General features: G+C 38.5%; 1 protein-coding gene across 1 annotated transcript in view; it reads left to right on the top strand.

Annotated features, from left to right (window-relative positions):
- Lama1 (laminin subunit alpha 1) overlaps positions 1-27,465 on the top strand; it is a 151,464-nt gene that overhangs the window by 53,007 nt on the left and 70,992 nt on the right. The window contains exons 4-16 of the mRNA XM_076836593.2: positions 784-1,026; positions 2,033-2,212; positions 3,911-4,000; positions 5,967-6,084; positions 7,080-7,258; positions 7,762-7,867; positions 9,344-9,504; positions 10,462-10,602; positions 12,806-12,979; positions 14,408-14,509; positions 15,601-15,812; positions 16,608-16,719; positions 20,389-20,499. Of these exons, the coding sequence (XP_076692708.2) occupies positions 784-1,026; positions 2,033-2,212; positions 3,911-4,000; positions 5,967-6,084; positions 7,080-7,258; positions 7,762-7,867; positions 9,344-9,504; positions 10,462-10,602; positions 12,806-12,979; positions 14,408-14,509; positions 15,601-15,812; positions 16,608-16,719; positions 20,389-20,499 (1,929 nt within the window). The remainder of the gene's footprint in view (positions 1-783; positions 1,027-2,032; positions 2,213-3,910; positions 4,001-5,966; positions 6,085-7,079; positions 7,259-7,761; positions 7,868-9,343; positions 9,505-10,461; positions 10,603-12,805; positions 12,980-14,407; positions 14,510-15,600; positions 15,813-16,607; positions 16,720-20,388; positions 20,500-27,465) is intronic.

The raw sequence follows: 27,465 nt of genomic DNA, 5'->3' as shown, positions 1-27,465 counted from the left end.
TGCAGTAATTTCTTTTCTACTGTGCATGCAAAAGGCCCCCTCCCCAATGCACAGAGGGGGAGCAAACTGCAATCCTAATGATATGTTAATTAGCAACTAGTTAACTTTAGGTCCCTCCCTCAGGCTATTGTTCATGCCCAAGATCAGGATCTGGGACTTTCCCTTCAAGGTCCTGAACTCCCCTCCTGGTGGTCTAGCTTCCTTCCTTTAACCACAAGATGGCCCAGTTTCCCCTCACCACAGGGCCTTCAGGCAGATTGTTAGGTGGGTGGTAACCTCTCTCTCACTTTTCTATCCTTTCCCCATGACTTGTCTTCTACCTAACAAAAGCATAGAGAGACATTGACAATCATCATATGGTAGTTTTCTCAAGAACTACTTTGCTTTTTGAGCAATGACTGCTGATTCTGGGGTTTTTTTTATTTAAAAAAAATTTACATATTTAATGGGCATAATTTAATGATTTCATGTACCCGTGCCTTGTGAAATAATAACCATAATAACGACAAGGAATATAACCATAAGAGCTATCTACCCTCTTAGTACACAGTATTGTTCCCTATAGACACATTGTACATGAGACCCCCCGAACTTACTCATCTTGCATAACTGAAACATGCCCCTGGACACAAGTTTCCTCATTCTCCCCTCCTCCAGCCCCTGGCAATCACGCTTCTGTGAATGGCCTGTCTTGGATTCCACATGCAATCGCGCTCATGCAGTGTTTCTCTGCCTCTGACACACTGATTCTGGGTTGAGATTTTCCCAATGTCTTTGTTTCAGATTTTTCAAGTTGCCTATGTCATCATTAAAGCCGCCAATGCCCCCAGACCTGGAAACTGGATTTTGGAGCGCTCTCTGGATGGCACCACGTTCAGCCCCTGGCAGTATTACGCAGTCAGTGACACGGAGTGTTTGACACGCTACAACATAACTCCAAGACGGGGGCCGCCCACTTACAGAGCCGACGACGAAGTGATCTGCACCTCCTATTATTCTAGACTGATACCACTGGATCATGGAGAGGTACTGTGCCCACGGTGGTGACAGCTTTTCCTCCTCAGAGACCCCTGCCTCAAATGTTGAGAGAGCCCTTGTAGGAGCAGATATCGAACACACAAAATTGATTGCTCTCAATACAAAGATCTTCACTACAGCTACCTATTTCTATTTAAATAGCCCTGAATGCTGCCTAATATGATCAATTTCACTGCGGATAATTTTACCCCATTGATTTCTTCCCTTCATGGAGGCCCCGCATTTTTTACTCTGTTGTAATGGAATAAGTCCATCAGTTCCTCCTTCAGAGCATCTTTCCACAACACCAGGATGAGAATGTTTGTTGAAATATTAAAACGACAGCTAAAAATGCTTCTAAAAGATGAAGTTCCCAATTTTCTCTGGGTAGCTCTGTTTGGAGGGATTTGAGGACTGGGAGATGCCCATAAAATGTCACAGCTCCATGCTCAGCACGCCCAGGTGGCACACACTTCATTAAAGTCAGAGTGTGATGAAGGCAGCACATTCTTCAGTAGCACCTGGCTTGAGGAGATAAAACTACAAAAACCTCTGAAGTGCTCTGAAGTGCTCTTCACAGCCGGGTCTCTGTAGGGAGCCCTGCATTGTTTCAAGAGCAGAGATTAATTAAGAGAGCAGGTTATGATTATGGCTTTTGGCACCCTTTCCTTGCTCTCCCCAACCTCTTCATGGATTTTAGAATTTGTTTCTGAGAAGCCATGGCTTAATAATAGATGTTTAAAATATCCTTACCACGCAGGAAGAGGTACCCGGTTAAAGATCCCCAGCAACCTCAGCACTGGAATGGACAACTCTCGTAAATTGAAGCTGTAATGTGGATCGCAGTGATTCACAAGTAGTTAACACAAGTTGGATTTTGACAAGAGTTTGATTGTTTGGGTTTGATTTTAGATAGTATCTTGGTAAAGATTATATCCTGAAGTTAAGCCAGCAGGGCTATATTTTTGCCATGCTTAAAAAGGACATTTGTTTATTTTTCTTCTTCATGTTTTAGATTCATACATCACTCATCAATGGCAGACCAAGCGCTGACGATCCTTCCCCCAGGTTGTTGGAATTTACCTCTGCACGATATATCCGCCTTCGATTACAACGCATCAGGACACTCAATGCGGATCTCATGACCCTTAGCCACCGGGAACCCAAAGACCTTGACCCTATTGTTACAAGACGAGTGAGTATATGGTGCCCCCTCACCATCATTGTTATAAGTTTGTTTGGTTTCAGGGAGATTCTCCTTTCTTCTTTTCAGTTTGGTTGTCCTCTCAGGTTGGCCCTCTTTCTTCCCAGCTGTTATATCCTCACTTAACAAATATCATCATATATCCTTTAATACAAATGCTGCCTTTACTTGGTAGCTCTGATATCGTGTCTTACCCTCTCACCCCCCAAAAAAAGCCTGCAAAGATTTTCACTGAAATTCTATTGATTCTTTTTTTTTTAAAGGCATTTGTTCAATTGAGTCTTTTAAAAAATCTTTATTCATTTATTTATTTTTATGTGGTGCTAAGGAAGATCGAGCCCAGTGTCTTACACATGCTAGGCAAGCACCGTACCCCTGAGCCTCAATCCTAGCCCCCATTGATTCTTTGTGTCGATTTAAGATGAATTTTGGAAGACCTCTTAACAATATTGAATCATCCAGTTCATTAAAATGCTGTGTCTTCTCACTTATCTAATCTTCTTTAACTCCTCTTGGAAATATCTTATGGTTTATTGGTAAAGCTCTTGTTCAATAATGCAAGAAAAATAAATCAAAGGCATACAGAGAGCACAGTAAGAGTGAAGCACCACTTGTAGATGACATGATTGTATACATAGAAAATGTGAAACAACTAGTAAATGTAAGTGAATTTAATAGTGTTACAATATACAAAATAAAAAATGTGGAATGTATACTCAATGGAATATTACTCAGCTTTAAAAAAAGAGTAAAATTATGGCATTTGCCAGTAAGTGGATGGAGTTGAAAAATATCATGCTAAGCAAATTAAGCCAATCCCACAAAACCAAAGGCCAAATATTTTCTCTAATATGTGGACACTAATTCGCAATAAAGGTGGGGGGACAGTATGGAAGAATAGCATTACCTTAGATTAGGTAGAGGGAAGTGATGGGAGAGAAGGAGAGGAGTGTGGGGTGAGGAAAGATAGTAGAATGAAACAGACATTATTACTGTATATATATATATATATTTGACTGCATGACCAATATGATTCTGCAACATGTACACTCAGAAAAATGAGAAATTATATCCCATCTATGTATGATATATCAAAGTGCATAAATGTATTCTACTGTCATGTATAACTAATTAAAACAAATTAAAAAATTTTAAAAATGAATCACATTTATATATACAGTAATGAATAATGGAAAATGAAATCCCAAAAGATATCTATTAACATATACAAATCTACAAAGTGGTGAGAACCAATTTTAAGAGAAAAACACTATTTTGTTAATGAGGCTGTTTACATCTACTGATTTTTGTGTATTAAACTAACTGCATTTGGAGGATAAATCTTCTTTGCTGGTGATGTATTATCTTTTTTATGTAGTACTAAATTCAATTCTACAGTATTTTTTAGGTGTTTTGGCAGGTGAGGTTTGAAGATGACCTCTCTGGTTTAAGATGCAGCCAAGCTGGAAAATTCTTTCAGACTCCTAGATTTAGTAGATGAGTTGATTTGAGCATAATTGATTTTAATTGAGCACCAACATTCATCGTGCATGAAATATAATTTGAAATGGACATATAGTTTTAGATTACTGATAATACACTACCTGAGAGATTTGTGGAGTGCCAGTGTTTTCTTTTCACTGAAATAAAAAGGTTTTAATTTCTGTATGTAACATTTCTTTTTTTTAGTATTACTATTCAATAAAGGACATTTCTGTTGGAGGGATGTGCATTTGCTCTGGCCATGCTAGCAACTGCCCATGGGATGAAACTACAAAGGTAAATTCTAGTATTTGACGATTTACTGCAACTTCAGCGTAGAAGTTGTAACTGTAATATTTTCAGTATTTTTTTGCATTCAAAGCAAATGTTGAAAGTTATAAACTCACGTAGCAAGAGTAAAAATATTTTCATAAAATTTTACTGTTTTAATTTTTAATGTTTTTATTAGTGTATTATATTTACAGATAATAATGAGGTCCTTTTGACATAATCATGCATGGAATATAATTTGCTCCATTTCCGGACCCAGTAGTTCTTCTTTCCCTCTCCTCCTCCCTAACCTTGCTCCCCTTGCTCTGCGGTACCGATTTTCTATTTACTTACTGTTTTTTTAAACTGGAAAGTATGAATGCAGTTCTAAGAGGAAAGTATACAGCATTGAGTGCCTACATTAAATATATATATATATATATATCACAAATAAAAAATATAATGTCATACCTCAAGGCTCTAGAGAAAGAAAAACAAACCAATCCCAAATCACTAGAAGACAGAGATGAATTTAATAATTAAGATCAGAGATGAATTTAATGAAATTGAAAATTTAAAAAAAAAAACAATAAAAAGGATCAATGCAACAACTTTGTGAAAAGATTAACAAGATTGATAAATATTTAGTCAAACCAACAGAAAGCTAGAGAAGACCCGAACCAACAGAATTAGAGATGAAAGGGAAATATCACCAACACAAGGACTTCTGCAATCCAGAGGATCATCAGTAACTATTTTGAAAATTTATTCTACAATAACCTGGAAAATCTAGAAGACATTGACAGATTTCTGCATGCATATGACCTGCCCAAATTGAACCATGTGTATAAACAGACCATTATCAAGCAATGAGATTGAGGCAGCAATTAAAAGCCTTTCAAGGAAGGAAAGCCCAGAACCAGATGGATTCTCAGTTGAGTTTTACCAGACCTTTACAGAAGAGCTAACACCAGTCATTCTCATTTATTTCATGAAAAAGAAAAGAGGGAACACTCCCAGATACTTTCTATACAGCCAGTAAAACCCTGATATCAAAACCAGATAAAGATGCACTATGGTTTAATTTTTTAAACAATTTCATCATTTTGCTTTATTTGGAGGATATATTTCTAATTAAGTCCTTCTTGTGGTTTTCTGCATGTGTGGTAAGGTATACATGATGTAAAATTTACCACAGTAAGGTGAACAAGTCAGAAGTCTTCTGAATTTTGAAACTCTTCTCTCTAGGAGAGAATTGAGCAAAAACATGTACAGTTATAATTTATGCTGAACATTTTAAAAAAATATTGCCTTCTCATTTTCTCCGTTTCCATGTTTGTGGTACTGAATCAGAATAGAATAAAGTTTGTTTTAGCACAATATTAAGTGAATTCAAACCACTTACACGAGTTACTTTTTATTTTCCTTATCTTTTCTCTGTAATTTTGTACCTCTGGAATAGGATTATTCTTTTGTTGTTATTGTTGTTTGTTTTTGTCTTTTGATTTGTGTTGTTGTTGTTGTCTGTTTTTGCAGTGCTAGAGGTTGAATGCAGGGCCTCCCACATGCTAGACAAGCACTCTACCACTGAGCCACACCCTCATTCCAGATTGTATTATTTTGATGCTAAAAAAAAAATCTGTAAATGAATGTCAGAAGATTATTAATGAGAAGTCTTCTAATAATTAAGACAATTATTATTACTAAAAACTTCCAAATCCTTAAAAGTCAATGCATCTTTGAAAAAAAAAAACATTTTTGTTAGCTAGCCCTTCTTTGAGAGTTGCTTTTATCTTCCTCACTTCTCTTTGCAACAAGACTATCTGTATATATCCTTTTAGAAAAGTTACCTCCCAGTTTGTTTGATACAGGTGAATGTCCTTCCATTGTGACATCTTTCCACTTATTTGTGGTAGGTTCTCTCCTTAAATACATCTAAGAAAAATACACAGGTAAAGTGTTCTGATCCACTTTTGCATCCATTTTTGTGTAGAAACTGCAGTGTCTGTGTGAACATAATACTTGTGGAGAGAGCTGTAATATGTGCTGTCCTGGCTACCACCAGCAGCCCTGGAGGCCTGGGACCATATCCTCTGGTAACACATGTGAACGTAAGCACGCTATTTGAAGAATGTGGTTCTTCTCCTCTTATTATAACTACACTTTCGTCATCTTAACTTTTGCAATGAGTAGGTAACTTGTTTTCACAGAAAGTCAAATAGTGCCCAAAGTTCTAGATTATCTTTAAAAAGTTTAAACTATTAAGGACTAAATGTATCTTTATGGGTTTGCTATTTCCTCAAAGGTCCCCTTCCCATACATCCATTTGTTCTTTATTATCTTGGATTTAACTTTTAAATAAACAATATATTCACAAGATTCCAACATCTAATAATATAAAGAAGTTTGGGGTAAAAGCTTTCCTTTTACTTCATTTCCATCCTTCCCACTTTTTATTATTTCCCATTAAGTTCTTATTAAAATTTTTGTGCAAATAAGCATGCATTAGCACAGTGCTACTCCCAACATATGTTCTTACACAGAAGAAGACATAATATTCATACCATTGCTTATTTGTTGTTGTTCGTTTGTTTGTTTTTGGACCTCGGGATTAAACCCAGGGCCTTGCACATGCTAAGCAAGTACTCTGCCACTGAGCTGCCCATTACTTCTTAATATTTAACAATGTGTCTTTAAATTCTCTCCATGTTAGCAATTTAATGCTGCTTTGAGAAACAAGTGGCAGAGAATTCCATTATATGGGTATAATAAATAATTTATTTAAATGGATATCTATCAATGAGTGTTTCAATTGTCTCTAGTCTGTTGTTAACACAAACAATATGCAGTGATTGTCCCCATACATTTTATTCACATGTGTACAAAGATACAGAAGATGGATTGCTGTGTCAAATGGGCACTCGCTTTTATTATCTTGACAGCTCTTCCTAATTATCATACATAATATTGCCTATATCTTATTAAAATTACTTATTCTAGAATTTTAATTGCATTGATAATAATATAAACTTACTTAGAGAAATAAGGGCCTGCTTTCTATAAGACATCCTATGTGTATTAATTAATATATTAAAATATTCTCTAGAATGTAATTGTCACAATAAAGCCAAAGACTGTTACTATGATGAAACTGTCGCCAATCAGAAGAGAAGCTTGAATACAGCTGGACAGTTCAGAGGAGGTGGGGTTTGCATTAATTGCCTGCAGAACACCATGGGAATCAATTGTGAAACCTGCGTGGATGGATATTATAGACCACATAAAGTAAGTACATGTCTCTCCCATGGCTGAGCTTCATTGCCTTCCTAAAGTAGAAAAAAAAGAGACTTCACAAAGTTGCAACCTATACAATGGAGACAATTCTCATCCTCTATGTTGGAGACTCCTTTCCTTTTGTAATGTTTGATTTATATTGTCATGCTAATAATGTTCTTCTGATTTCTATTTTCTACTCTGCCCTGTTTACTAGATAAGTAGGATGTTCACGTGTTGTTATTTAAGTTGAGGTCAGGGGCCTATTATCTTTGTGATCTTGGGTTATCTAACTGGGAATGTGGAGCTTCTACCACTAACCAGAGGCTGAATCTTGCTTATAGGGTGTAGTCAGTCCTCACTTGACTTGATACACAGTTGTGACAGTGTTCTTCCTCCTTCTCTCTGTGCCCCCTTATAACAGTATTATCTTGGCATTGATGGTATTGTTGATATGATTGTTAATATTGCTATCATTTCCAGTAAAATAATCCAGGACAACTTCTGCCTTTCAGGTTTCTCCTTATGAGGATGAACCTTGCCATCCCTGTGACTGTGACCCTGTCGGGTCCCTCAGTGCCATCTGTGCTAAGGATGATCTCCATTCTGACTTAAATAAGGGTAAATGCTTGATTCATTTTTTGTGCTTACAATTGCTTTTTTTTTTTTTGGTGGAAGATTGTACCTGTTAGAACCATTATCATTGTGTTGGATGGTAGGATTCTTTATTAATTCTTTGGTTCACTAAATATTTTTAAAGCACCTACTATGTGTCAGGGAGTTTTCTAGATCTTTCTGATATATATTTGAATAGATGGCCAAGGTCCCTGCTCAAAGGAAACATTAAACAAGTACATGGATACTATAATGCCAGGGAGAGTGCTGAGGACATAAAGCCAAACTGAGAATCATAATTGGTTTGGAGAACGGGTGTGGAGGTGACACTGTCGGGGGTGATGAAATGACATTTGAGCAGATAATTGAGCATTTGATGAAAAAATAAGTAAGGCTCAGTTAAAGCCATCTATTGAACACAGTAAATAGCAGTTGCTCTATTTAGCTCCTAGAAATGCTCAGAGGACTTCTGCATACATCATCTCACCAAGCAAGTAAATCCTCCAGTTAACTTTGTAAATGTCAGTGTTCTTTCCCTTTCAAAATTTGGTAAGTGGACTTGCAAATATCAGAGTCTCCTGAATAGGTTGCATCTGTTTGAAGACTTCTGTGACCCATCAAATTCTCGGCCACTGGCAGTAAAAACAGCTGTTGACCAGCAGGCATGGAGGTGCAGCTGTGGGGCCTAGCAGGAGTGTGCAGGGTAAATTGTGTGACTGACTGATTCTTACACCCTGATGGAAGGGTGATGATAGTGGCCCTGCGGGTGGGCCACTGATCTACTTTATCTAGGTACATTTGCTTATTCTGGAATTTCATGTAAATGGAACACAATATGTGGGAGTTTTTTTTGTGACGGGCTTCTTTCACATAATATATTTTCAAGGGTTATCTGTGTTGTAGCATACATCAATATTTCATTCCTTTTTATTGCTGAATAATATTCCATAGGATGAATATATCACATTATATCCACTTATTAACTGTTAAATATTTGAGTTATTCCTACTTTTGGCTATTATGAATAATGCTATGATGAACATTCATGTATAAGGTTTTGGAGGGAATGTTTGAGTGTTTACTTAGGAGTGGAATGTCCATATCATATGGTAACTCTGTGTATAACATTTTGAAGAAGTATTAAACTGTGTTTCAAAGTTGTTATACTATTTTACATTGACTCCAGTCTCTGTGAGTTTCCCCTCTGTTTTCTTTATTTAAAACAGGAGTTGGCAAACTATGGCCCAAGGTCTAAATCTGCACACTGCCTGTTTTTAAGAATAAGCTTTATTAGAATAGAATGGCAGCCATTGGCTCATACATTGTCTGTGACTGTGGTCCAGCAGTAATGGCTGAGTTGAGCAGTTCTACAGATTCCGTGGCCAGAAAGCCTAAAATGTACATTCTCTGGCCCTTTACAGAAAAAGTTTGCCAACCCTATCTTTAAACTTCTTTTATTTCCATGTGTTGCTTTCTCCCCAGGGAAGTGGCCAGGTCAGTGTCCGTGTAAGGACGGTTATGCAGGAGAAAAATGTGATCGCTGCCAGTTTGGCTACAAGGGTTACCCGAACTGTGTCCCCTGTGACTGCAATCTAGCTGGCAGTGTGAATGACGATCCGTGCACAGACCCGTGTCTTTGTAAGGTAAGCAAGGAGGTCAAAGTGGCCCTGGGTTTCTTCTGTGCTTCGCTGGGAAAGGAGCATCTTCAACTGGCTCACAATTCTCAGACAAAGCAGTTCAATTTAAGCAGAAACTCTCATCCCTGCCCAGAAGCATGATATGTCACAGCAAGTTGGTTCTGTTGTGTCCTTGGACTTAGATGAATACTTGGATTCCATTTTTTAATTTTATTTTTCTGGGCAATGGCCTTGTATTCCAGAGGCATTTCTGTGACTTTCTAGGTGAAACCCAACACCGCATATCATTTATTTGGCCTTGACTAAATTCTTCTTGGACATTCTTTTTTAGCTTTGTATTTGGGGGAGAATCAGGTAAACCCTAAGTTCCCACAAACTCTAATGAAATGCAGGTTTTTAATCTTGGATTTTTCTTAAAAAAAAAAAAAAAGAACTGTATAATCATAACAAATACATTCATATAGTACCCGTGAGGAATGTTATTTGACCATACGATATTAATAGCAATTTCCCTGGAATTCTAAGGATTTCCTGTTGTACCTTTTGTGTTTATTCTCATGAAAGCACAGTCTCAGGCATATGTTATATATGACCAAAAATAACCTCGAGTATTTATGTGTAGTACAAACAATTAGACAACCCTCCTCCGATTTTAAAATGTTCATACAAGCAGCAAAATTGGAAGAAGTAAAATAAATCAAATCATTTACATATATGACTAACCTTACATATTTACATATAACCCCAGCCTTGTTCTTGGCTATGAAATTAAATAATAATTAATTCACACTATTTTTTTTTGAAATAACGACTTCATGAGACTTTTTTAAAATATATATATATATTTATTTACCTGCTTCTGTGGGCTACCAGCCCTCCCTCCTTGTTAATATCCTGTCGATGTCATTTGCTTCTGTCTGGATTCATTGGCTTCACCTGGAAATTTTTTATCGTAATTTGCAGGAAAATGTCGAGGGGAAGAATTGTGACCGCTGCAAACCAGGCTTCTATAACTTGAAGGAGAGAAACCCCCAGGGCTGCTCTGAGTGCTTCTGCTTTGGTGTCTCCGATGTCTGCGACAGCCTTTCTTGGCCCATTGGTCAGGTGGGAGGCCTTGGGTATAAGCTGGTTTAATCAGTGGGTGGTCATGTGAGCTCTCTACCACTTTGTCAGCAAGCTATGGGCTGATTTTTCCTGAAATACCACTCTTGTGCGTTTGGAACAACACCATTAAGGGTCAAAAGGCAGTCGATTCCTAAAAGGGTTCCTAAATTTCCTGTGCTTATTTCCACACACATTTCCCTATCAACGTAAGATATGTATTATAGAATACACTCTGTTTCCATTTCTTCCATGGGGAATACGTTAAGTGGGGAGGTCAGATCTCACTCCATGTTTTAGTCAGCTTTTTCACGACTGTGACTAAAAGATCTGACCAGAAAATCACAGAGGAGGAAAAGTTTATTTGAAGGCTCATGGTTTCAGAGGTCTTAGTTCATAGAAGACCAGCTCCATTCCTTGGGGCTTGAGGTGAGGCAGAACATCATGGCAGAAGAGTGTGGCAGAGGGAGGCAGCTCACTTGATGATCAGGAAGCAGAGAGACAGATCTCCACGCCCCAGATACAAATATATACCCCCAAACCACACCCACAATGCCCCACCTCCTCCAGCCACACCCCACCTGTCTCCAGTTACTACTCAGTTAATGCCATTAGGGATTAATTCACTGATAAGTTTAAGGCTCTTGCAACCTCATCATTTCCCCCTCTGAACCCTCTCTCTTTGTCTCGCATGTGAGCTCACTACCTGCCCCCGCTGGCACATCCAGGGTCATGAGAATTTTACAATTCAAAGAAGCTGGGGGTGGGAAGCACTCCAGTGGATGGGTGGGAGCAACAGCAGGGGGCCCAGGCTTTATTAGGTGTGTTAGCTTTTTGTTGCTGTGACCAAAACACCTGACAAGAACAACTTAGAGGAAGATAGATTTATTTTGGCTCATGGTTTCAGAGGATACTGCCCATGGTCAGCTGGCTCTAAGGCATGGCTGAAGAAGGCTGCTCTGTTCATTGCAGTCAGGTAGTAGAGAAGGGGTGAAAGGAGCCAGGGATGAGATATAGTCCCCAAGGGTACACCCCCAGTGACCTGCTTCCTCCAGTGATGTCCACCTGCCTACAGTTACCATCCAGGAGTCCATTTAGATTATTAATCCACTAAGTGGATTAATCCACTGATAAGGTTGCAGCCCTTCTGATCAAATCATTGACTAAAAGCCCCACCTCTGAACCTTGCTGCATTAGGAATCATGCTTTCAACACATGAGCCTTTGAGGGGATATTCCAGATCCAAACCATAACTCAAGGACAGGCATTCTGTTTTGAGAAGGGGAAATTCTAGGGGGACGAGTTTGAGGCAAGTGTCAAATGGTGACTAGGGAGGGAGATGGTGTAATGACTAGAGATTGAGGAGGAGATGCTGGGCATGTGGCTTATCAATTCATAACTGTGGCCACCATGCTGGGGGAAAATGACCAACCTCTTTATGTAGGTGATAAATTGAGAGTATATAATCTATAATATATATATAATACACACACACACACACGTCACACATTTAGCATTTGGGTAAAAAGCAGAGGACAATAAAGAAGGGGGAGTCAGAGTTAGCAGAAGACATTAATCCATGCATTTTCAGGTCAAGTATCCCTTATCTGAAATGTCGGGGAGCAAGATTGTTTTGGATTTCAGATTTTTTCAGATTTTGGAATATTTGTACACACATAACAAGTTATCTTGCAGAGGGGATCCAAGTCTAAACATGACATTCCTTTATGTTTCATATACACTTATGCACATTACCTGCAGGCAATTTTATAATATATTTAGTGCACCTGCAATTTGACTGTGACCCACCACATGAGATCAAGTGGCATCATGTAGTTGTTCGAGAAGTTTTGGATTTGGTAGCAGAATTTCAGATTTCTGGATTAGAGATGCTCAACCTCTATTCTTTATTGTTTAAAAAAATCTAAAATATATGTTCATGGCCTCTATGGCTTTCCTCCTTTATTTCTTATAATTTATCTAGATTGGTGGTGCGTTATGACTTGTTCTCAGATTTTCTTAGTCCTTTGACAAGTGGAAGTACCACATGTTGTGTGGTCCATTTGTAGCAGTTGTGTTAACTTCATCCCTAACTAAACTTTCTGGGTTTGTCTCTTCATTGTGAAAATATTTACACTAGATTACATGAGATATAAAGTTCATTCTATATCATATTCCAAAATTATTTTTTTTTTTTTTCCCCTAGGTGAATGATATGTCCGGGTGGCTGGTCACTGACTTGGTCAGTCCAAGTAAGATCCATTCTCAGCAAGAGGCGCTGGGTGGGCGCCATCAGATCAGCATCAACAACACCCTGGTCATGCAGAGACTGACTTCTAAGTACTACTGGTCGGCCCCTGAGGCCTACCTTGGAAATAAGGTATGTGTGCTTAGATGAAGATCTCAGAGGCCATTAAGAAAAGACTTCTTGTTTGCATTATAAGTAATTTTGTTGGTGAGTTGAACTTTGAAAAGGCGTTTCACAGCTTTTAATTTACATTGGATACACAAGATTTTTTGATCCTTTTGACTTTTTAGTCACATCGTTCCAATAAGAGTGTCTGTTTTTCTTGGTCCAGTCTCTAAGAAGCCTATGTTGTGAAGTCTCATCCTCTTATTGATGAAAAATCTTCTACTTTCCACCTCTGGGTCCCCATCACTTGGGCTTTTCAAAATGCTGATCACATTCCCACTTTGTTCAGTGAGCAGTGAACCCAGAGTAATGCCCCTTGGCTTCCTGGAGGGCCTAGCTTAGTGGAGGGCCTGGTGCATGGGAAACACTCAAGGAAGTTTCCTGCAGTGAGACTTTTGCTCTGCTTCCTCTGTTTAGGTATCCGGACAGGCTGTTGCTCATGTAAAGTGCATAGATAGGAACAGACAGAATACTTTCTGTTTTAACTTTAAGTAAGGGTAAAATGATCTACAGTGTTGGAAGTTTGTTTCTAAGATTGAACCTCCCTTCAATGACATGTTCCCAGTCTCCCTCTCCAATTAAGTATGCCCTTTCTCTCAAGAGTCTGATTGTTTAGAAAATACATTTGAGGGAATCTATTTGAGCACCTATAGTTCCTTGCTCACTTGGGGATTGGGTTCATTTTAGGGTAGTGGTATCCTTTCATAGTAGCGTAATCTCATAGCTTAGGGAGTTTCTAGTTAATGTGATGATTAAATTTTCTAACTTCTTTTAAAGGGGTATTTTTGAAGATGATTATTTTTGCCATCCAATTATAATTGTAGAATATGTTTTCCATTTATAATAGGATCTTAACACCAAAATTCACTGAAATTTTTTCTTTTGAAATCACTTGTCCAATTTTATGATTGCAAAATTGGATTCCAAACATTCTTTTGTTGCGACACATCCATCAGGAAGAAAATTCTACATTAAAGGAGATCTGATTAGGAAGAAATACTTGTAGTCTTTCCTTCAAGTAGAAGATCCAACATGTTATTTGCTGCAGCAGGACAATGAAAAAAAAAATTGTCAGGGATCAAACTTCCTACCCCCTATATTATTTAAGTAAAATAAATGTCTATTGTGTGATTATCAAGATTATATAGACCTCAGGGGTCTCTCGGTAGTACATTTTTCTTTTGGAATTCAGCAATATCCTCCAGTCTTGGTAATATCAATTAAAATACTCATAGAGTACGTTTCCACTGCCTTTAATGTGAATTTGCTTACATATGGTGGCCACTGGAATGCCTTGCAGCCCAGTTCTTTCCAGATGGATCCTAGCTACTACTTCTTCCTCCTTGGGGCTGTAGTTGATTCTCTTTGATGTTCACGCTCATTTGACCCTTCCAGCTGACCTCTTTTGGTGGATTCCTGAAATACACAGTATCTTACGATATTCCAGTGGAGACAGTGGACAGTGACCTCATGTCTCATGCGGATATCATCATCAAGGTGAGACTATTTTGCTTTGCTTTTACCTACAGCTTAGGAATTAGTGGGGTGATCCTTGGCTGACTGAAAATGGCTAGGCCAAGTGGTTCCTGCTGGGAGACTGTGGTGGGTGACTTGTCTGCACAATGCCCAGAACGTGTGTGTGATGATCTGACTCCAGGCCCTTTCTGGGGTTCTTTGTATTTCTGTTATCCCCAGGGTGTACCCATCTTTTCATGTTTAAAAAGGAGACGTGCTGGGCCTGATGGCACCTGCCTAATACTAGTGACTCAGAAAGTTGAGGCCTGAGGATCCCAAGTTTGAGGCCAGCCTTGGCAAATTAGTTAACACTTTGTCTCAAATAAAAGAGTGCCTCTGGGGTTCAATCCCTATCCCTGCAACCAACCAATCAATCAATCAAGTAAAGATGAGCATTTGCTCTGACCTTGAAACTAGCCAGCCTTCTAAGGACTTTTTTCCCCTCCTGCCACTTTGCCTTTTCATAGGAACCTATTAGTCAGTGCCTGGCAATGTGGGGACAGGAGACACCCTGCCAGGTCCTCTCTCCCTCTCCCTGTATATCCTCATTCCTCACAAAAAGACCTAGTTTGGCCTTGCTCCCGGGTCGCTGGCATATTTGGGTTCTTGTCTCCAGTGTCCTTTGATCTTGAGTGACCTTTAACTCCATATCCATCCTGAACAATTGGAAACTGGAAGGTAAATTACTGTTGTTTAAGGCAATTTTATGAGAAGTTGGAGGTTTATTTACTGTACATACTGTTTTCAACTTCTGTTGTTTAAAGATTAGGAGTATCAGATGCAGGCTGCTTTGATGAAAACTGTGGGCAGATGCATGACCTTGTTTCTTTTCCAAGATACCAACAAAGTACATGGTCGTTTGGTTTATCATTGTAATCCCTCTGAAAGAAATCCAGTTCAACACTTTTTCTCCAATAATTCTGAACTTAAAGTTACACACACCATCATGTTGTTTGCCACAAGAACCTAGGCCCAAATGAAAACCATACTGTTGGGTGCAAAATTTGATTTTATTTCTTGATCCTTAAATTGAATGACAAATATCTTTCCTTTTCTTTTTTAAAAAATTCTAGGGAAATGGAATCACTTTAAGCACACAGGCTGAGGGCCTGTCACTGCAACCCTATGAAGAGTACTTCAATGTGGTTAGACTTGTGCCTGAGAATTTCCGAGACTTCCATAACAAAAAACAGATCGATCGTGACCAGCTAATGACCGTCCTGGCCAACATGACACATCTCTTGATCAGAGCCAACTACAATTCTGCAAAAATGGCTCTTTACAGGTATATATTGAAATGGGAGGAAAAACTTACAGAAGAGATAGCTCTAGCTTGTCTTTATTTAATACTGTGTATTTCAAAGTTAATATAGTTTACATCGCTTTTATTAAAAGAACTAGCTATAATAATTAAAATATATTTATAATAATAATATATATTTGTAATAATATATATTATTTATATTATAATAATTAAATTATTTTTATAAATGTAACTTATTGAAGATGTAAGACTAGTTATTCATGACAAATGTTATCTACTAGGAAACAAACTTGACTTTAAGTTCAGTAATTTGCCAAGTGTTTCCAAGAATTACTAATAAAGTTATCAATTTCCCAGAACTTGTTGCTTCTGGTTCTCTCTCTCCTGATGTTAATGATCTTAGTTTTGCAGTCATTTGCACAAGTCATTTTATTACTTTGTGGAAGTCAGTTTCTGGCAATGCCTCGTCAAACATAATAGTCAATGCTGCAAATATAAGTGTAGTAGAGTTCATTGGAGTATAATCTCTGTGTTCATGATAAGATGGATGAGTAGATGAATTTTTGCCAAGTACAATATCATTCCTTCCCCACAGTGTTCTATGGGCAATTGCATATCTTTGCAACCAATGTTGGAGGCATATCCAGGGAATAATGACAGCTCCCAGAGAGTATATTATTGGAAGAATCTTTAGTTACTTACAAAATCACATGATAATTCTGTTTGAATTAAATCTTTTAGGGACTCATCTTCATTGAGGTGTAAGATGTCATTTGCAAACATGTGAATCCTATACTGACCTCTTCGTGTTTTTAGGTTGGAGTCTGTCTCTCTAGACACAGCAAGCCCTAATGCTATAGACCTGGCAGTAGCCACTGATGTGGAGCACTGTGAATGCCCTCCAGGCTACACAGGGACGTCCTGCGAGGTACCGCTCACCTCTCTTTCTGTTTTCTTCTTTTTTGTTTTTTCCTAAGGGGAAAATAGTGCACTGAAGTTAATCTAATAATGCAAGTTTGAGTTTTAACTTTGGAAACCAATGTTTGATTATAGGAATGGTGGAAGTCATGTGGTTTAAAGAAATCCATTGCTCTGCTAGGGGTGGCTCTGGGACTCCTGGAAATGCCTGACTTCCTGCAGCCCTCTTGCCTCAGTAGGAAGTTTGTACTACCTATGCCAGATTTTATATTTCTAAGGAAGACTGAACTTGATCATTTGAATATTTATAATCACCTGTGCAAGACCAGGAAGGCTTTAGACAAGCCAGACCCATTTTGAGACCTTTGATGGTCCCTGACTATTTTACTTTGGTGGGTTTCACCTCACATATGAAATGTGCAGGTCTCTATATCTGTGAATTGAGTCAATCAGGGATTGCAATATATTCCAAGGAAGATAATATTTCATCTGTACCAAAGTCTGTACAAATGTTTTTCTTGTCATTATTCCCTAAATAATACAACTATTTATACCATTCACATTGTAAAGGGTATTACAAATAATCCAGAGATTTAAAGTATGCAGGAGCTGGATGCAGCGACACATATCTGTAAGCCCAGCAGCTTGGGAGACTGAGGCAGGAGTATTGCAAGTTCAAGGCCAGCTTCAGCCTTAGCGAAGCCATAAGCAATTCAGTAAGATCCTGTCTCTAAATAATATATATATATATATTTTGGGGATGTGGCTCAGTGGTTAAGTGCCCTGAGTTCAATCCTGGTACCAAAAGAATTTTTAAAAAATAAATATAAATGAGTAAAGTATACAAGAGGATATGCATAGATTGTATGCAAATATTATGCCATTTTATAAAAGGGACTTGAATATGCAAAGATTTTGGCATCTGTGTGGATTTTGGAGCAAATCCTCATGAATACCAAAGATAACTGTATATGAAAATACATTTGCAATCAGAAACAAAAGTATTAAAATTATTTGGATACAAGTATTTATATAACAATTCTCTCATACTGAGAACTTCCTGCATACGGGCAGCATGCTAAACTCTTTCCATGTGTTATCTATCTGAATCCTGACAGCACCCATGTGTGATAGGTACTTCAGATATTTTCTTTTCCAAACTGAGGCACAGTAACATTCAGTAACTTGACCGTGATCACACAACTAGGAATGATCATATTTGGATTTGAGCTTCATCTATACTGTTCACTGTACGATCCTGCTTTCTACGTGTTCGTGACTGACAATTATGGACAATTGTGCTTGGCTTGATTTATTGGCAATCATATTTACAAAGTGAGAATATTTAATTTATAACTTGTTTATATTAATCTCTATCAGTCACAAACTTTGTAGTAAATAAAGTTAGCCTAATGACTCATGATGTAGATATTAAACTAAATAGTCCTATTTTAAATATTTTGCAGGGTTTTTTTTTTTTTTTTGTTTGTGAAACCAAATTAATGTTTGGTTTTTTTTAGGTTTGAAGCATGGGTTTTTAAGCCCAGCAATTATTTCCAGTTCCCAAGCATTGTGTGCATAATGTTTAATGGATAAATGATCCTAACTAAGGCTACCTGAGTCCATGGACTGTGAAGTAGGAGAGCAAGGCCAGGCTATGTGGAGCAGGGAAACCCTGAAAGTAGAACCAGACCAGCTGAAGCAGGAGAGGGCAGCAGAGAGAAGCTTAATTTGTATAGTGGTGACTGTGTCTGAGAATAGTTCTAGGAACCCCCCAGATCTCCAAATCTGCAGATGCTTAAGTCCATTCTATAAAATGGTATAGTTTGCAAATAACTTAGGCACACCCCCTGCACACTTTGTCACCTCTAGATCTCTTGTATTACCCAACACAATGTAAATGGTATATAAATAGTTGCCATACTACATTGTTTAGAGGATAATGACAAGAAAAAAAATGTCTGAACATGTTCAGTACTGATGCTTATCTCCATTCCTTGGTTGGCTGAATTTGTGGATATGGACCCTAAGGATATGGAGGGCCAACTTACACATTTGCAGGCTTTTTGTTAAGTAGAACTTATTCTTTAATCAAACTGTTACTTGGAAGCTGTTTGGGCTAGGGATATAGCTCAGCTGGCTGGGCATGGTGGTGCATGCTTATAATCTCAGAGGCTCCAGAGGCTGAGGCAGGAGGATCACAAGTTCAAAGCCAGCCTCAGCAAAAGCGAGGCACTAAGCAACTAAGTGAGACCCTGTCTCTAAATAAAATACAAAATAGGGCTGGGGATATGGCCCTGTGGTCAATGTTCCTGAGTTCAATCCCTGCTACCAAAAAAAATAAAAAGAAAAAGAATCAGGCAGCTGTTGGTAGGGGATAGAATTCTCTACAGCACTGTAAGCTCCCATGCAGACCTCTGGGGCAGTGCCCACCCAATGTCCACCTGCTGATGAGGCCCCTCTCTCTGAGGGGCACACAGTTGAGTGGAGGTGTTAGAGGACGTTCACAATGCTTTGTGTCTTTACAGATTGTTTTTTTTTTTTTTTTCTTTTTAGTACCAGTGATTGAACTCAGGGGCACTCAACCAGGTTACTTTTATAATTAAAAAAATAAAAAAAAGTCCAAGAATTTCTTAACAAAATAAAAACTAGTCCCAACTCTCCTTTCATTCCCCCCACAGGAGGATGCTGACTTCTAAATTAATCATTCCCAAGTCTGCCCTCTAAAGGCATTTTGTATCTGCTACAGCCCTTGGCAGTTGGCTGGGGACATGGCCAAGGAAGTGGCCCCACCTGGCTTTGAGTCACTCCACCTGCACTCTGGGCACTATGCAAGTGTCTGTGTCCCATGCCCTGCATCTGTAGAGCCGAGATGCAGTCTCTCAGGGTTGTGATGAGTTAAATGAATTATTGTATGAGGGTGTTCACTTACTCAGGTTGCCTCTCTGGGTTTAGCTCATGTAAAGAACACCTGTAATATTTGCTCAACTAAACTGCTGCAGTGTGACCCAGACCTGCCCTTGAACTCATACATTGTATGATGGTAATCTTGAATGAATTATAATCCTAGGAGGAAAACTAAAGTTGAGAGGAAAACAATCTTCTTAATGGAAATTCTGGCTAGATAGTACAATATCATTGGTAGTTAAAGGATACCGCAAAGGCCCGGCACAGCAGTGCACACCTGTAATCCCAACAACTCAAGAGGCCGAGGCAGGGAGATTGCAAGTTCAAAGCCAGCTTCAGCAACTTAACGAGGCTCTAAGGAATTCAGCAAGACCCTGGCTCAAATTTTTAAAAAATTAACATTTCTTAAAAAAAATGTACTGCATGCATGCCTGGGATGCCACAAAGTTGTATGTTGACCCATGACATAGCCATTAAGTTTTTGTGAGCATGTTTTCACCTTTAAAATGAAACAAGGAACTGAAGTATAGTGCCTAAAAGTGGCCCAATTTGGTAAGTTTACTGAAAATTCCTGAATTGCACAATTAAAATGGGTAGATTTTTGTGGCATGTCAATGACATCTCAATGAAGATGTTTTAAAAGTAGAAAAAAAAATGTTTCTGTGCACATGGAAAATTGAGCCGCTGATTTTTCAACTATGTGGGAAAGCAGATGATTCCTATAATGTGCAAAGCTGCATTCATGGACACAGGTGCCACCCTTCTTTTGCAGTCCTGCCTCTCTGGCTATTATCGAGTTGATGGAATACTCTTTGGAGGAATCTGTCAGCCCTGTGAATGCCACGGCCACGCGTCAGAGTGTGATGTTCATGGAGTTTGCTTTGTGAGTTTATTTCTGAAACCTCCAGGTGTCCCCTCTTACCTGACCCAGAACTTTGTGTTGTGTAATGATTTTTAAAAATGCTTCCTTTACAGAATTGCCCAGATGCCAAAGGAAATTTGCAGATTTAAATTCATGTCTCAAAACATTTCCTACCTTTTTTTAACCTTAAAAAAAAAAAGTTACTTCAGTGAACAGGTTGAACATCCTTGTTCTAAAAATTTGAGCATTAGGAAATGCTCCAAAATCTGAAACTTTTTGAGCAATGACATAAAGCCTCAAGTGGGAACTTCCACAACTGACCTTTTTAAGGAATCAGTCAAAATGCAGGCACACTAAAATTATCACATAGCATTACCTTCAGGCTGTGTGTTTAAGGTGTATATGAAACTTGAATTAATTTCATGTTTGGATTTGGTTCCCATCCTCAAGATACCACATTGTATATATGCAAATATTCCAAATTTCAAACCACTTTTGGTCCCAAGGAATACTTAACCTGCATTGAAAAAGGAATATGAAATATCTTTCCTTTTTTAGTATTAGAACAATGAAAAGTCATTACTTAGTAAAATTATAAAGCAATATAAAATTGTCCACTGTTTAAATACAAAGGATTCATATTTCAAACAGAAGTGCTAGTATTTTTAACATTGTTACATAGTATACTACAAGAGGAATAATAAAACTTCTAATAATCACACTCATTTGTACAATATATAATGCTTTACAATTACTTTGAATAAACTCTTCAAACAAGTATCTCTTTCATAAGCACTGTGAGTTGAAACAGGGCTTACCAAATATGTAGTTAATCTTGAGAATGAACTTTTAGGGCAGATACAGGGTGAGACTTGCTTCTTAGCTTTAGTGAGGAATTCTTTTAGTCCCTTCTGCCTTGAAGCCAGGCCACCCTCTGGGTTCTAATGGACTCACTCCTCAGAGATGGAGTGATTGTGCCTGCCAATAGACTCTGCCCTATTCACGAGGCAGGAAACTCACGCTCTTCTAGGAAGAGATTGATGGAGTCCCAGTGCTAGGGAAAATTAATTACCAGAGCCCTAGAGAAGAGCTGAAGCCCTGGTGCCCTGGATTGTTTATTCTCTCTCGAGACTCATTTTTCTGTCTTCTGTAAGGAAAGCCCCCATTTTGCTCTGTGTTCTTTTATCCACGTGGAGTAAGGCGTCTGTAGGAATTACTTGAAGTATGGCTTGCAGGCAGACTCTGTCCCTCTAGGATGGGTTCCTCAGGTGCACCAATTCCAGCAACTTGGGGGTGTTTGTGTTTTTTACTTCTCTACCTTTGCCTTTGGGTTTGCAAGGCCAGCTTCTGAAGCCTCCCGCCAGTCATGGAGGTACAGATAGTCACTTTAGGTACAGCTAGTCTGAAAGTGTATATTTCTCATGCTTCTGTAAATATGTTTCTAGAACTACATGCTAAATATATTAGATATGTACTAAATATACTCAGTTTAAGTGAACAGTACATATTTAATATGTTTAATAGTAACTGCCCTTCAAGTTCTTCTTACGATAAACATAATGATGATTTTTAGAGTTGTAAGCATTTTGGAGGGAACAGTTTTAGATCTAGAAGAGAGCTGCAAGCATAAAACAGAATTCCCCCATGTCCTTTGCCCAATATCCCTGGTGCTAACATCTTGTATAACCAGAGTAGTTATCAAAACTGAGACCTTCACATGGGCACCATATGATCAGCTAAACCACACACTGCCTTCCTCCTTCACTAGTGTTCCCAGTGCTCTCCTTTTCCTTTCTAGGAGCAAATCTAGGACCCCACATGGCACTTTGTGGCTTTGTCTCCTTAGCCTCCTCTGTCTGGGCAGCTCCTCAGTCTTGTCTTTGTGACTCTGGTAACTTGAAGTGTGGTGGAGTGGGGTGGATGTTCTGTGGAATGGCCTCAGCTAGGGCTTGCCTCTTGCTCTGCATTTTGGTCAGCTTTTTTTGTTGCTGTGACTGAAAGACAAGAACGAGTACAGGAAGAAATTTTTATGTGGGGGCTCATGGTTTCAGAGGTCTCTGTCCATAGATACTCGGCTCCATTTGCTCTGGGCAAGAGGTGAGGCAGAACATCAAGGCAGAAGAGTATGGAGGAGGAAGGCAGCTCAGTAGATGGGAACAGACAAAATATAAGCAACTTCAGGGTCAAGCCCCCAGCAACCTACCTCCTGGAACCACACCCTGCCTGCCTACAGTTACCATCCAGTTAATCCCTATCAGGGAATTAATGCAGCGATCAGGTTAAGGTTTTCATAACCCAGTCACTTCACCTCGAAGCTTTCTTTCATTTTTGCACACATAGGCTTTGTAGGAACACCTCATACCTAATCTATAACACGTTGCTATGACTGGGTTGAGGTTTTACAATTTTGACAGAGGACATGGAGGTGATGTACCATGTCAGCCACAGGTACAGGGGCCTTCTTCTTGGGGCTGTTAGCTCTGTCCCCTCAGATAAAATGATGTCTGCCAGGCTTTTCCACTCTTCAGTGGTAACTGAAAATTTACCACTTTTCCTTTTTAAACAATTAAATTTGATTTAATTTGTTTGTTTGTTTGTTTTTTTTTTTTTGAGGAGGGGGGAGTAGTGAAATAAGAAAAAAAAATAGGTGGGAAATTAAGGAAATATAAAAACTCAATACTGTAATTTATTGATTTAATCTGACTTTGCTTTTTTTTTTTTTTTTTTCTATTCTGTTTTGAACAGAACTACTTTCCTCAAAGAGAAAGAAGGCTCAATCTGGCCCTTTGATTAGGAGAGTTACAAGCATAAAACATCCAACAGACATATTAGAAACGAACATAAGCAAGTATTTTTAAAGGATTGCATTTATTTTGCACAATACCTTTAACTTGACCAATGGCCACTTATCAAAGCCCATTGCACTTTGAATGATTTTTTTTTTTTAATGATTGAAACTGATGTCACGTGGGGGATGGGAAGAATAATGGGTCTGTGATGTTGCAACATGGGCATCACCTGGGAGCTTGTTAAAATGCAGGATCTCATACCCTACCCCCCACCTCTGAGCTCCTGAACCAGAGTCTACAGGTAACTCTGGTGACTTGTTGTTCACATTTGAGTTTAGAAGCTCTGCTCTGGGATAATCCTAAATAAAACAAGGATAAAATGATGTAACACTTAGCATTTTTAGTACCAGTTTCAATTTGATATCTGGACATACTTTTATACTCTCAAGAATTATAGAAATATATGTACTTTATTTAAATTGCTGGATGGAAAATGACCAAAATACCTAAAAATGAGGAGCCATCAAGAAAAGAGGCATACAAATGGGGGTCCTGGAGCCAAGTACAGGCAGGCTGAGGAGAAGTGACCGAGCGAGCACCAGCAGCTGTCAGTACAGAATGGGGACCTGGGGAGACCAAGTCAAGAAACAGGAACCTGGGAAAACATGTGCAGAAGAGGGCTGTCATCCCTGTGAGCGGTGTGACTGCCTGGCCCATCTCTTTTCTCTTGTCCTGTACACCTCCTGTCCCCAAGTGGAACATTCCAAACCATGAAACAAACTCTCATGCTCAAAGTTATTAAAAAGATTTTATAAACTTACCTCTAAGCTATGTGTATATGAAACAAATCCATTTTGTGTTTGGACTTGGATCCCATCCCAGAAACACCTCACTATACTTATGTAAATGCATTATGTTGATGCAGACCCCAAATCCAAAAGAAAAAATCAAAAATCAAAACACTCGGGTCACAGTATTTTTGGATAAGGAGTATCCCAACCTTTTATCATCTTTCTGCAGCCTGAGGAACTGTTTTTATCATTTTTCTAATCAGGTGTGCTTGCTGACAAAAATCTCATTTTTTTGTCTGGAAAAGGCTTTTAAACATCTTTCAATTTTGAAATTTGTTTTTGCAGATTTGTCTTTGGGTATTCTGAAGTTGTTTTGTTGGCTTTGGCCTGCCTTGTTTCAAATGAGAAGTTGCTGTTCATTCCTGTGTATGTCAGGCAGTGAGTTGTTCTGTCTTCGCTTTTTCCCCTGCCTACCTTTAAGATTTTTCTCTTCTTCCCTGGTTTTGAACCACTTGACTGTGTGCTTCTAACCCTTTTTCTTCTTGGAGGTTGTTGAGCTTCTAGAATTTGTGGGTTTGTATTGTCAGATTTTGAAAAATTGAGACTTTTCTGCTCCCCCTGTCCTGCTCTCCCACTGATGGTCCCATTGCACATGATGTTGCTCCATGATGACTGAGGCTGGGTCCTTTCAGGTTATTTCCCACCTCAGGTTGGAGTTTCCAATGCTGTCTTCAGATGACTGTTCTTGTGCAGTTTCTAATCATTCAGTCTTTCATTTTGCAGACCCCAAATCTGTTATGGTCTTTTCTCAGTTCAGAAAGTTCCATTAGGTCCTATTTTCTGTCTTGCCTTTCTTTCTTTCTGTGTTTGTTTTCCTTTAAATCTTTGAAAATGTTATAACTTTAAAATTTTTTATCATAATATTATTACATATTTATTATTACATATTCATGGCATACTTATGATAATTTGATACATGTTGATGATCAAATTGGGGTAGTGATCATTTTCATATGAAACATTTGCCATTTTTATGTACTGGGAACCTTTGGACTCCTCAAGTTATTTTGAAATATATCATAGACTACAAGTAGGCTACTGTGCTATAAAACACCAAAAATAATGCCTCTGGCCTAATTTCATTACCTAACCGCTTTCTATCTTTCCTCTTCTTCCTGGTCTCTCATGACCACTCTGGTATTCTTTTATGAGATCAACATTTTTAGCATCCACACATGAGAGAGATTGTGTCTTATTTGTCTTTTTGTGCTTGGCTTATTAAAATCAATACAGTGTCCTCAAGTTAGCTCTTGAAATGCCTGCAGATTCCCTCAACTTTGCAATTTCTGGGTATATTTCTAATAATTCTTTTTGTTATGGATTAGTGCTTCTAGTAGATTTTAGCTCAAAGATTTTGTCAAAATCTTATATTTGGAAGTAATTTTAAATTTACCCTAAAGCTGTGAGAATAAGAATAGTACTTAGAACACCTACCATTTACCCAAATTCCTCAATTATTAATATGCCCCTTATTTGCTTAATAAGTCCATTTATCCATCTATCTTGTTGTGATATTTTTTCTAAACATCTTGGGAGAAAGTTTCCTGTGGCCAAGTATTTCATTGTGCATGTCCTGAGAATAAGAATATTCTCTTATATGATCATGTTACATTTATCAATGTAAGTAAATTGAACACTGATGCCATTCGTTTTTCATTTCTGCCCATGGACCCAATACTTCCCTGGACAGCAGAATTTTCCCCTCCATTCTGAGCTCCTGAATCAGAATCTACATATCCCTCTAATTGGGACTGTATATTGCATTTTATTGCCATATTTCTTTAGGATCCTTTAATCTGGAATATTCCCACAGCTTTTACTTGTCTTTTTGACACTCACACTATGAAGAATACAATCCACAATTTGAAAAATAGAACATCCTTCATTTTGGGTTCTTTTTTTTTTTTTCCCTCATGACTAGAGTTAGGCATTTCAGTCCAGAATGCTTGGTTACTGATGGTGTCTTTCTCAGAGCAACCCTGGGGAAGCTCACCGTGCCTGTCTTCCCTTCACGGGTGGTACTAATTCTACTATTCATTCCTTTTGCAATTAGTAAGCAGTCTGAGGGAGACACTTTTCCATATTTTTATTGATGCATTATATTTGTACTTCATGGTGGGATTTGTTGTTACATATTCAGATATGGGCACAATATAACAGTTTAATGTGGTCGATATTGTTTCCCAGTATTTCCCCTTTCCCTCCCCTCCTCCCTCCTTCTGGTCCCTTTTCTCAACTCTTTGGATCTCCCTTCAGTTTTCATGAGATCCCTATCCCTTTCTTTCCCTTTTCCCTCTCTGGCTTCCATGTATGGGAGAAAACATACAACCCTTGACTTTCTGAGTTGGGCTTTATTTCACTTAACATAATGCTTTTAAATTCTATCCATTTTCCTGCAAATGATATAATTTCATTTTTCTTTGTGACTGAATAAAAATCCATTATATATATGAGAGAGAGAGAGAGAGAGACATGCATGTATACACATACACATACACCACATTTTTAAAATTCATTTGTCTATTGACAAATACCTAGGCTAGATCTGTAGTTCAGCTCTTGTGAATTGTGCTGCTATAAACATGGGTATGCATGTATCACTATAGCACGCTGACTTTAATTCTTTAGGATAAATACCCAGGAGTGGTATAGCTAGCCACATGGTGATTTCATTCCTGGTCTTTTGAGGAATGAGGGCATGCAAAACTACTGTTCCTCATCAGAATTCTCCCTTATATTTAGTAGTCCTGTGATCCATCCTTGCCTAACTAGTACGTATACAATCATATTTGCACAAGGATGACCCTCAAATAAAGCTCCTCTGCCATCCTGCTCAGGGGCATGCAGCAGCCTGTTGCTAACAAGAACCTCCCCTGCCTGCATGTGGTCACTCATTCATCTGCTTGTCATTTTTTCTGGACTCATGGATTCCAAACATGCCCAGATGTGGCCACTGGGTATCCAGTCTTTTTTTTGTTGTTGTTGCATGATGCATACTGTTCATTGAATATTGGTATGTTGCTGAGTTTCTGTATTTTTTTGTGTGCGCTTTTTTAAAAGAATATGGGAGTTTGTTTTGGCTAGCAGTGAAATGTTAGCAGGTCACCTTGGTGGTTTCAAGGTTTGTTTTAAGCTTTTTTTTATGGCGGATTTTGATAGCTTTTTCTCTGCGGCAGGTTTCTTTTGGGCTCTCCAATGGTCTGGGTATTTCACAGGGTCTCCCCTCACTGGCCAGTCAGAATTCTGATATCCCTCAGTTCTGTGTTCTGAATTTTTTTCTCTTACAGCTCCTCTGTGTTGCTTTGGCCAGTTGAGGTTCCATTCTACATAAGAACCCTTAGTATTCA

Source organism: Callospermophilus lateralis, chromosome 17 (assembly GCF_048772815.1).
Source record: "Callospermophilus lateralis isolate mCalLat2 chromosome 17, mCalLat2.hap1, whole genome shotgun sequence".
Taxonomy (NCBI): Eukaryota; Metazoa; Chordata; class Mammalia; order Rodentia; family Sciuridae; genus Callospermophilus; species Callospermophilus lateralis.
The sequence above is the reverse complement of the archived record's forward strand: the minus strand, read 5'-3'. Positions and strand labels throughout refer to the sequence as shown.